The sequence below is a fragment of the Ranitomeya imitator genome, chromosome 3 (genome assembly GCF_032444005.1).
Source record: "Ranitomeya imitator isolate aRanImi1 chromosome 3, aRanImi1.pri, whole genome shotgun sequence".
NCBI classification, from domain to species: domain Eukaryota; kingdom Metazoa; phylum Chordata; class Amphibia; order Anura; family Dendrobatidae; genus Ranitomeya; species Ranitomeya imitator.
Window position 1 is genome coordinate 14,121,053 of NC_091284.1, and position 12,543 is coordinate 14,133,595.

The 12,543-nt window shown below is 42.7% G+C and overlaps 1 protein-coding gene across 1 annotated transcript in view; it reads left to right on the forward strand.

The window, feature by feature from the left end:
- Window positions 1-786: 786 nt before the first annotated feature.
- Window positions 787-12,543, forward strand: part of KPNA1 (karyopherin subunit alpha 1) — a 47,998-nt gene continuing 36,241 nt past the window's right edge. Inside the window, exon 1 of the mRNA XM_069760513.1 lies at window positions 787-944. Coding sequence (XP_069616614.1) covers window positions 818-944 — 127 coding nt within the window. The 5' untranslated portion in view covers window positions 787-817. The remainder of the gene's footprint in view (window positions 945-12,543) is intronic.

Sequence of the window (12,543 nt, forward strand, 5' to 3'; positions counted from 1 at the left end):
TGGTGGTGCTGGGCCCCCCCTCTGTGGTGGTGCTGGGCCCCCTCTCTGTGGTGGTGCTGGGCCCCCCCTCTGTGGTGGTGCTGGGCCCCCTCTCTGTGGTGGTGCTGGGCCCCCCCTCTGTGGTGGTGCTGGGCCCCCTCTCTGTGGTGGTGCTGGGCCCCCCTCTGTGGTGGTGCTGGGCCCCCCTCTGTGGTGGTGCTGGGCCCCCCTCTGTGGTGTGGGGGGGTGTGGGCTGCTGCCTCTGTGGTGTTGGGAGGCCCTCCTCTGTGGGGGTGGGGGCTGCTGCCTCTGTGGTGTCGGGGGCCCTCTGTGGTGTAGGGGGGGGGGGCATCTGTGGGGGGGGGGGGCTGCTGCCTGTGGTGTCGGCCGCCTCTTCTCTACTCTCCTGTGACCTCTGCACTTTGTGGATTTCCCTCTGATGCTTACACTACCTAAACTGAACCAGCAGGTGGCGCCCTGACAGCAGTTAACATCCCGCTGCTGTGCGCTCTTTCCACCAGGCGGTGGCGCTCGCTTCTTCTGGCCGCGTTCTCCATGCGATGTCGTGTTGGTGACAGCAGGCGGCGCTGTTTCCTCTGCTTTTTTACTGGCGATAACACTGAATGTAACAAACGACTGGGATCACCGATTTCTGTACGAGGATTAAAAGATCAAGGTTAATCTCTGGGAGTACCATAATGGCGGATCCCCGTCTACAACGCAGGGGAGTACTAACATGGCGTCCGCTACAGGAGCCGCGGAGGGTCAAAGCGCGTGTCCTGCGTCTGTCATTAGACGAGCCCTTACCAGAAGCGTCCGTGGGGTTCGGCCACTGCGCATGCGCACTTGCCTCACACGCAGGACTAATACCGGCAGCGGCGGCGGAGGGCCTGACACCGGAGACAGCGGCTACCGAGCAGGACAGCGGCGGCAGCGGAGCCAGGAGACCCCGGAGGAGGCAGCAGGTGAGCGGCGGGGCCCGTGCTCTCACGGTGGGATCCTCCGGGCCGGTGCAGACCGAGCGTCCCCGGGAGTGCGGCATTACCGCGGTATACGGCTGCCCCCGGTGACCCCCGTGCGGTATTACTGCTGTGTGTACAGGGCTCTACCACCATTACTATTATTACTACTATTATTATTATTAGTGCTTCCTCTGGTTTTTACAGTAATGTTTCCTGTTCTCATTTTTCTATAAATATTTCTATTATTTCTCTAGAATCTTCCGTTCTCTGCGTTTCTCCGCTTTGTCCCCTTCTCCTCCCGGTACGAGGTCGCAGCTTTTTGCCTTCTGTAATTTTTATATATTTTTTTCATGATACAAAAAATCAGGTGAAAATGTTATTATTTATTTACGTTCCAGGAAGCGGTCGGGACGTAGGTGTCGTCATGGTTACCGTATATTGTGTATATCTGGGCCCGGCAGGACCGCACCCTGCGACCCCCGATGCTTGTGCTGCGATGGGGGTAACGCTACTGATGTGCTATGGCGCAGACAGCGGAGGACACACAGGGGGTCTTCAGTCGCCCCCGCTGCCAGGAGACCATCGGCCGCCATGATGGAGATGCCGCTGTCACTAGGACCAGATTCAGCTCTGGTGTAATGCAGGAGGGAGCCTGTAATGGGGGGCAATCACCTGTGCTGTAATGGGGGGCAATCACCTGTAGTGTAATGGGGGGCAATCACCCGTGCTGTAATGGGGGGCAATCACCCGTGCTGTAATGGGGGGCAATCACCTGTGCTGTAATGGGGGGCAATCACTTGTGCTGTAATGGGGGGCAATCACCCGTGCTGTAATGGGGGGCAATCACCCGTGCTGTAATGGGGGGCAATCACCCGTGCTGTAATGGGGGGCAATCACCCGTGCTGTAATGGGGGGCAATCACCTGTGCTGTAATGGGGGGCAATCACCTGTGCTGTAATGGGGGGGCAATCACCTGTGCTGTAATGGGGGGCAATCACCTGTGCTGTAATGGGGGGCAATCACCTGTGCTGTAATGGGGGGCAATCCCCTGTGCTGTAATGGGGGGCAATCCCCTGTGCTGTAATGGGGGGCAATCCCCTGTGCTGTAATGGGGGGCAATCACCCGTGCTGTAATGGGGGGCAATCACCCGTGCTGTAATGGGGGGCAATCACCCGTGCTGTAATGGGGGGCAATCACCCGTGCTGTAATGGGGGGCAATCACCCGTGCTGTAATGGGGGGCAATCACCCGTGCTGTAATGGGGGGCAATCACCCGTGCTGTAATGGGGGGCAATCACCCGTGCTGTAATGGGGGGCAATCACCCGTGCTGTAATGGGGGGCAATCACCCGTGCTGTAATGGGGGGCAATCACCCGTGCTGTAATGGGGGGGCAATCACCTGTGCTGTAATGGGGGGCAATCACCTGTGCTGTAATGGGGGGCAATCACCTGTGCTGTAATGGGGGGCAATCCCCTGTGCTGTAATGGGGGGCAATCCCCTGTGCTGTAATGGGGGGCAATCCCCTGTGCTGTAATGGGGGGCAATCACCCGTGCTGTAATGGGGGGCAATCACCCGTGCTGTAATGGGGGGCAATCACCCGTGCTGTAATGGGGGGCAATCACCCGTGCTGTAATGGGGGGCAATCACCCGTGCTGTAATGGGGGGCAATCACCCGTGCTGTAATGGGGGGCAATCACCCGTGCTGTAATGGGGGGCAATCACCCGTGCTGTATTGTGTATGAGTCCATCGCCCGCACTGTAGGGGGCCAATCACCCTCTCTATATGGGGGACATTGGCCCACACTGGGGGCTGGCAAGGACGGTGCAGCACACGCATTAATGGCGGACCTGGAGACGGTGCAGCAGACACATTAATGGCGGACCTAGAGAAGGTGCAGCAAACAAATTAATAGTTTTTTTTTTCTTTGTCGCCTCTGAATTCGGGATTTTTCCCCAAAAAATGTCATCACTGTGAGCGTCCCCTGTATGTAAACCTCTAACACAATGGAAATATTCTCCTCATTCAGTAAATTTAATAAACTTATCTTCTCAGGATTTCTACTAATAAAACATAACTTTTAATATTAAATGCTAAAAACTGCACATCCAACAGGACACAAACGAAAAAAACATACAAAGTGCTCAGGTGAACCAGTGCTCAATAAAAAAGAATGGTTGGATCTCACCCAAGCTGCCGGACACTGTATACTTCCGTACGACACAGTAGAGATCCAATTAGATGAGGAGGGGCAGGGCTGAAGTAGTATGTCTACCCTGTAACCCCTCTGTAACTCCTGTCCTGACAAGGACAGGCCCCAAATGGACCTCGCTCTAAGGGACCAGCCCACCCAATGTGTATAAAGGCAGAGTCCCAAAACCTCTTGAAACGTAGAATCTTCCTCCCTACGCGTTTCAACTCCGGTCATGGAGAATCATCAGGGGAGTCATATGGAAAAAAGTGCCAACGGGCACAGAGATGTAAGTCCGTCTAAATTGTGGGGCCTGCAGTGGCTAGGTAACCCACGCTGGAGATGACCGTCTGTGTCCACAGTCTCTGGTAGAGTACTCTACCCCTAGCGGTTTTTTCGTGACATATTGGGCTTCATGTTAGTGGTAAATTTAGGTCAATAAATTCTGCGTTTATTTGTGATAAAAACGGAAATTTGGCGAAAATTTTGAAAATTTCGCAATTTTCACATTTTGAAATTTTATTCTGTTAAACCAGAGAGTTATGTGACACAAAATAGTTAATAAATAACATTTCCCACATGTTTACTTTACATCAGCACAATTTTGGAAATAAAATTTTTTTTTTGTTAGGAAGTTATAAGGGTTAAAATTTGACCAGCGATTTGTCATTTTTACAACGAAATTTACAAAACCATTTTTTTAGGGACCACCTCACATTTGAAGTCAGTTTGAGGGGTCTATATGGCTGAAAATACCCAAAAGTGACACCATTCTAAAAACTGCACCCCTCAAGGTGCTCAAAACCACATTCAAGAAGTTTATTAACCCTTCAGGTGCTTCACAGCAGCAGAAGCAACATGGAAGGAAAAAATGAACATTTAACTTTTTAGTCACAAAAATTATCTTTTAGCAACAATTTTTTTATTTTCCCAATGGTAAAAAGAGAAACTGAACCACAAAATTTGTTGGGCAATTTCTCCTGAGTACGCTGATACCTCATATGTGGGGGTAAACCACTGTTTGGGCGCACGGCAGGGCTCGGAAGGGAAGGAGCGCCATTTGACTTTTTGAATGAAAAATTATCTCCATCGTTAGCGGACACCATGTCACGTTTGGAGAGCCCCCGTGTGCCTAAACATTGGAGCTCCCCCACAAGTGACCCCATTTTGGAAACTGGACGCCCCAAGGAACTTATCTAGATGCATACTGAGCACTTTAAACCCCCAGGTGCTTCACAGAAGTTTATAATGCAGGGCCATGAAAATAAAAAATAATTTTTCTTTCCTCAAAAATGATTTTTTTAGCCTGGAATTTCCTATTTTGCCAAGGATAATAGGAGAAATTGGACCCCAAATATTGTTGTCCAGTTTGTCCTGAGTGCGGTGATACCCCATATGACATTAGTGTTTCCAGCCACGGCCGATGATATTGCAGCATCGGCCAGGGCTGGATTGTAATATTTCACCAGTAATAATAGGTGAAATATTACACATCGCTCTGATTGGCAGTTTCACTTTCAACAGCCAATCAGAGTGATCGTAGCCACGGTGGGGGGTGAAGCCACCCCCCCTGGGCTAAACTACCACTCCCCCTGTCCCTGCAGATCAGGTGAAATGGGAGTTAACCCTTTCACCGGATCTGCAGGGACGCGATCTTTCCATGACGCCACATAGGCGTCATGGGTCGGATTAGCACCGACTTTCATGACGCCTACTTGGCGTCATGGGTCGGGAAGGGGTTAATAACCGGATCCTCCAAGGACCCGACCCCAGAAACCAGCAGTGATCTCAGTCATCCCGCACTCCGGTGACCTCACGGGTTATTTATCCCCCAGTGTATGACCAGGAATGGATGATGTCAACGGGAGCAGTGACATCACACCTCAATATACAACAGCCTCCTGTCCATATCCTGGGTTATAGTAGTTATATTCTTGTACATAGGGGCAGTATTATAGCAGTTATATTCTTGTATATAGGGGCAGTATTATAGTAGTTATATTCTTGTACATAGGGGCAGTGTTATAGTAGTTATATTCTTGTATATAGGGGCAGTATTATAGTAGTTATATTCTTGTATATAGGGGCAGTATTATAGTAGTTATATTCTTGTACATAGGGGCAGTGTTATAGTAGTTATATTCTTGTACATAGGGGCAGTGTTATAGTAGTTATATTCTTGTATATAGGGGCAGTATTATAGTAGTTATATTCTTGTATATAGGGGCAGTATTATAGTAGTTATATTCTTGTATATAGGAGCAGTATTATAGTAGTTATATTCTTGTACATAGGAGCAGTATTATAGTAGTTATATTCTTGTATATAGGGGCAGTATTATAGTAGTTATATTCTTGTATATAGGGGCAGTATTATAGTAGTTATATTCTTGTATATAGGGGCAGTATTATAGTAGTTATATTCTTGTATATAGGGGCAGTATTATAGTAGTTATATTCTTGTATATAGGGGCAGTATTATAGTAGTTATATTCTTGTATATAGGAGCAGTATTATAGTAGTTATATTCTTGTACATAGGGGGCAGTATTATAGTAGTTATATTCTTGTATATAGGGGCAGTATTATAGTAGTTATATTCTTGTACATAGAGAGCAGTATTATAGCAGTTATATTCTTGTATATAGGTGCAGTATTATAGTAGTTATATTCTTGTACATAGGGGCAGTATTATAGCAGTTATATTCTTGTACATAGGGGCAGTATTATAGTAGTTATATTCTTGTACATAGGGGCAGTATTGTAGTAATTATATTCTTGTACATAGGAGCAGTATTATAGTAGTTATATTCTTGTACATAGGGGCAGTATTATAGTAGTTATATTCTTGTACATAGGAGCAGTATTATAGTAGTTATATTCTTGTACATAGGGGCAGTATTATAGTAGTTATAGTCTTGTACATAGGAGCAGTATTATAGTAGTTATATTCTTGTACATAGGGGCAGTATTGTAGTAATTATATTCTTGTACATAGGAGCAGTATTATAGTAGTTATATTCTTGTACATAGGGGCAGTATTATAGTAGTTATATTCTTGTACATAGGAGCAGTATTATAGTAGTTATATTCTTGTACATAGGGGCAGTATTATAGTAGTTATAGTCTTGTACATAGGAGCAGTATTATAGTAGTTATATTCTTGTATATAGGGGCAGTATTATAGTAGTTATATTCTTGTACATAGGGGCAGTATTATAGTAGTTATATTCTTGTACATAGGGGCAGTATTATAGTAGTTATATTCTTGTACATAGGGGCAGTATTATAGTAGTTATATTCTTGTACATAGGAGCAGTATTATAGTAGTTATATTCTTGTATATAGGGGCAGTATTATAGTAGTTATATTCTTGTACATAGGAGCAGTATTATAGTAGTTATATTCTTGTACATAGGGGCAGTATTATAGTAGTTATATTCTTGTACATAGGAGCAGTATTATAGTAGTTATAGTCTTGTACATAGGAGCAGTATTATAGTAGTTATATTCTTGTACATAGGAGCAGTATTATAGTAGTTATATTCTTGTACATAGGAGCAGTATTATAGTAGTTATATTCTTGTACATAGAGAGCAGTATTATAGCAGTTATATTCTTGTATATAGGGGCAGTATTATAGTAGTTATATTATTGTATATAGGAGCAGTATTATAGCAGTTATATTCTTGTATATAGGGGCAGTATTATAGTAGTTATATTCTTGTATATAGGGGCAGTATTATAGTAGTTATATTCTTGTATATAGGGGCAGTATTATAGTAGTTATATTCTTGTATATAGGAGCAGTATTATAGTAGTTATATTCTTGTATATAGGGGCAGTATTATAGTAGTTATATTCTTGTACATAGAGAGCAGTATTATAGCAGTTATATTCTTGTATATAGGTGCAGTATTATAGCAGTTATATTCTTGTATATAGGGGCAGTATTATAGTAGTTATATTCTTGTATATAGGAGCAGTATTATAGCAGTTATATTCTTGTATATAGGGGCAGTATTATAGTAGTTATATTCTTGTATATAGGAGCAGTATTATAGTAGTTATATTCTTGTATATAGGTGCAGTATTATAGTAGTTATATTCTTGTACATAGGGGCAGTATTATAGTAGTTATATTCTTGTACATAGGGGCAGTATTATAGTAGTTATATTCTTGTACATAGGGGCAGTATTGTAGTAATTATATTCTTGTACATAGGAGCAGTATTATAGTAGTTATATTCTTGTACATAGGGGCAGTATTATAGTAGTTATATTCTTGTACATAGGAGCAGTATTATAGTAGTTATATTCTTGTACATAGGGGCAGTATTATAGTAGTTATAGTCTTGTACATAGGAGCAGTATTATAGTAGTTATATTCTTGTATATAGGGGCAGTATTATAGTAGTTATATTCTTGTACATAGGGGCAGTATTATAGTAGTTATATTCTTGTACATAGGGGCAGTATTATAGTAGTTATATTCTTGTACATAGGAGCAGTATTATAGTAGTTATATTCTTGTACATAGGAGCAGTATTATAGTAGTTATATTCTTGTATATAGGGGCAGTATTATAGTAGTTATATTCTTGTACATAGGAGCAGTATTATAGTAGTTATATTCTTGTACATAGGGGCAGTATTATAGTAGTTATATTCTTGTACATAGGAGCAGTATTATAGTAGTTATAGTCTTGTACATAGGAGCAGTATTATAGTAGTTATATTCTTGTACATAGGAGCAGTATTATAGTAGTTATATTCTTGTACATAGGAGCAGTATTATAGTAGTTATATTCTTGTACATAGAGAGCAGTATTATAGCAGTTATATTCTTGTATATAGGGGCAGTATTATAGTAGTTATATTATTGTATATAGGAGCAGTATTATAGCAGTTATATTCTTGTATATAGGGGCAGTATTATAGTAGTTATATTCTTGTATATAGGGGCAGTATTATAGTAGTTATATTCTTGTATATAGGGGCAGTATTATAGTAGTTATAGTCTTGTACATAGGAGCAGTATTATAGTAGTTATAGTCTTGTACATAGAGAGCAGTATTATAGCAGTTATATTCTTGTATATAGGGGCAGTATTATAGTAGTTATATTATTGTATATAGGAGCAGTATTATAGCAGTTATATTCTTGTATATAGGGGCAGTATTATAGTAGTTATATTCTTGTATATAGGGGCAGTATTATAGTAGTTATAGTCTTGTACATAGGAGCAGTATTATAGTAGTTATATTCTTGTGCGGTGTCTGCGCTCTATATCTACAGTTGCATGTAAGTTTGTGCACCCCTGGTCCAAATTACTTTTATCGTGAACAGTTAAGCAAGTTGAAGATGAAATGATCTGTGTATTTTAGGCCCCCAAAAGTACATTGTCCTCCCTTTTTTAACTCTTTCCTGACCTGTGAAGTGTATATATACATCATGAGGACTTTGCCCGCACAGGAGTTGCGCGCGGAGCGATCTCTTCTGGGTGTTCAGGTGATGTGACAGCTGACACCTGACACTCGCTGCCCGGAGCGGTGCCATCACGGTTCCCAACAGTTTAACCCTCTAAATGCTGCTATCGATATTGATCACACCATTTAGAAGGCAGAGCGAGGGGCTGATAATTGCGTGATGACATTTGGGTCACCAGAGCGAGCAAACTTGTTGCACCATGCTAAAATCCTGGTGCATTAAGCTTGTGCATCAGTGCAAAGCTGACGGGTTATGAAGCATAGCAACGCTCGTGCATTGCTATGCTTTATAATAATAATAATAATAATAATGCTTTATAAGCGATCTTAGAGAAAAAAGTGAAATTCCCATAGCGGAACTACGGCAAATAAAAAAGTTTACATTTTTTTGATTTTCCCCGTTAAAGCCAATTCTTCACCTGCTGTTGATTTGTTCATTCTGCCTCCCAGAGATCGCAGTAAGGCTCGGTGCACATTTATCCTTCTCTCTGCGCTGAGCGCTTACATTGTGGGGTTTCCATGTAAATCTCTGAAATACGTGTTTCAGACAGAACCTTTGGCGATGGCGGAAGATTCCCTATAATGAGGCAGATGGACCTGTGATCTGGCGGTGTCTGTCTTTTTAGGATTGCATTAAAGCGTCGTTGGCCACAGTTTTGTGCACTATTGAAAAGCAGGTCACCGCTGAACAGAGGCCATATGGAGTCCAGAGTAACTCTGCTGCCTCATTACAGTGAGTGGATCCCTTGGGGGTTTCACCTGAATCACGTCACTCAGAGATTTAGATGGAAACCCCAAAGTAAGTGATTGGCGTAGAGCGCCGGATAACTGTGATCCCAAGCGTTATGTAAAATGTTCCCATTGTGTGATATCACTATAATCACTGCACCCCTGGATGAATTCAATGAGATCTGTAGTTTGTAAAGTGGGGTCACTTTCGGGGGATTCTGCTATTCTGGCACCTTAGGGGCTCTCCCAATGTGTCATGGCACTCTCAAACAAGTCCCCACAAAATCTGAACTCCAATATGGTGCTTCTTGCCTTCTGAGCTTTGCACTGTGCCCCCAAACAGTAGTTTCCCCCCACATATGAGGTATCTCTGTACTCAGGAGAAATTATACAACAAATTCTGTGGTGCAATATTTCCAGTTACCCTTGGAAAAATGCAAAATTTGGGGCCAAAAACATTTTTGTGGGTAATTTTTTTTTTTTTCACTACTTTACATTATAAACTTCTATGAAGCAGTTAGGGGTTCAAGGTGCTCACCACACATTTAGATATATTCCTCAAGGGGGTCTGTGTTTCCAAATTGGAGAGTACATCAGGGGCTCTCCAAATGCAACATGGCGTCCGTTAGCGATTCTAGCCAATTTGACCTCCAAAAGTCAAATGGCTCTCATTCCCTTCTGAATCCTGCCGTGCACCCAAACAGTTATTTCCCCCCCACTTATGTGGTATCGGCGTACTCAGGAGAAAACGGACCCCACAATTTGTTCTACAATTTCTCTTGTTACCCTGTGAAAATAAAAAATTGAGGTTAAAAGAATATTTTTGTGAGAAAAATTATTATTATTATTTTTTTTTCATGGCTTAACGTTATAAACTTCTGTGAAGCACCTGGGGGTTCAAGGTGCTCACCACACATCTAGATACATTTCTCGAGGGGTCTAGTTGTCAAAATGGTGTCACTTGTGGGGAGTTTCCACTGTTTAGCACATCAGGGGCTCTCCAAATTTCGAAAAGGTGTCCGCAAATTATTCCAGCAAGTTTTGAATTCTAAAAGTCAAACGGTGCTTCTTCCCTTCCGAGTTCTGCTGTGCACCCAAACAGTGGTTTTCCCCCACATATGGGGTATTAGCCTAGGATAAATTGAGCAATAAATTGCATGATGAAATTTCTACTTTTTACATGAGGTACAATATGTCACGAAAAAACAATCTCAGAATCAATGGGATCCATTGAAGTGTTCTAGTGTTATAAACACAAAGTGACAGTGGTCAGAATTGTAAAATTTGACCTGGTCATGAAGGTGAAAACTCGGGCGTGAAAGGTTTAAAACTTACGAAAATGGCCCGATTCAAAAGTTTGTGCACCCTTACATACAGGTCCTTCTCAAAAAATTAGCATATAGTGTTAAATTTCATTATTTACCATAATGTAATGATTACAATTAAACTTTCATATATTATAGATTCATTATCCACCAACTGAAATTTGTCAGGTCTTTTATTGTTTTAATACTGATGATTTTGGCATACAACTCCTGATAACCCAAAAAACCTGTCTCAATAAATTAGCATATTTCACCCATCCAATCAAATAAAAGTGTTTTTTAATAACAAACAAAAAAAACCATCAAATAATAATGTTCAGTTATGCACTCAATACTTGGTCGGGAATCCTTTGGCAGAAATGACTGCTTCAATGCGGCGTGGCATGGAGGCAATCAGCCTGTGACACTGCTGAGATGTTATGGAGGCCCAGGATGCTTCAATAGTGGCCTTAAGCTCATCCAGAGTGTTGGGTCTTGCGTCTCTCAACTTTCTCTTCACAATATCCCACAGATTCTCTATGGGGTTCAGGTCAGGAGAGTTGGCAGGCCAATTGAGCACAGTAATACCATGGTCAGTAAACCATTTACCAGTGGTTTTGGCACTGTGAGCAGGTGCCAGGTCGTGCTGAAAAATGAAATCTTCATCTCCATAAAGCATTTCAGCCGATGGAAGCATGAAGTGCTCCAAAATCTCCTGATAGCTAGCTGCATTGACCCTGCCCTTGATGAAACACAGTGGACCAACACCAGCAGCTGACATGGCACCCCACACCATCACTGACTGTGGGTACTTGACACTGGACTTCAGGCATTTTGGCATTTCCTTCTCCCCAGTCTTCCTCCAGACTCTGGCACCTTGATTTCCGAATGACATGCAAAATTTGCTTTCATCAGAAAAAAGTACTTGGGACCACTTAGCAACAGTCCAGTGCTGCTTCTCTGTAGCCCAGGTCAGGCGCCTCTGCCGCTGTTTATGGTTCAAAAGTGGCTTTACCTGGGGAATGCGGCACCTGTAGCCCATTTCCTGCACACGCCTGTGCACGGTGGCTCTGGATGTTTCCACACCAGACTCAGTCCACTGCTTCCTCAGGTTCCCCAAGGTCTGGAATCGGTCCTTCTCCACAATCTTCCTCAGGGTCCGGTCTCCTCTTCTCGTTGTACAGCGTTTTCTGCCACATTGTTTCCTTCCAACAGACTTACCATTGAGGTGCCTTGATACAGCACTCTGGGAACAGCCTATTTGTTGAGAAATTTCTTTCTGGGTCTTACCCTCTTGCTTGAGGGTGTCAATGATGGCCTTCTTGACATCTGTCAGGTCGCTAGTCTTACCCATGATGGGGGTTTTGAGTAATGAACCAGGCAGGGAGTTTATAAAAGCCTCAGGTATCTTTTGCATGTGTTTAGAGTTAATTAGTTGATTCAGAAGATTAGGGTAATAGGTCGTTTAGAGAACCTTTTCTTGATATGCTAATTTATTGAGACAGGTTTTTTGGGTTATCAGGAGTTGTATGCCAAAATCATCAGTATTAAAACAATAAAAGACCTGACAAATTTCAGTTGGTGGATAATGAATCTATAATATATGAAAGTTTAATTGTAATCATTACATTATGGTAAATAATGAAATTTAACACTATATGCTAATTTTTTGAGAAGGACCTGTATTTGTGTGCTCAGATAATTATGACCGAGGTTTCAAACACAATCAACCTGTTAGGGTTATTTTTCCTTCACCATTATCGTTAGGAAAGGCCAGGTGATACAAGTTTCCCAGCTTTATAAAAAAAAAAAAACAGCCTCCTTTAACCTTCTGCCAAAAACCATCAGCCATAGATTCTTCTAAGCAGCGGCCGAGCACTCTGAAAATGAAA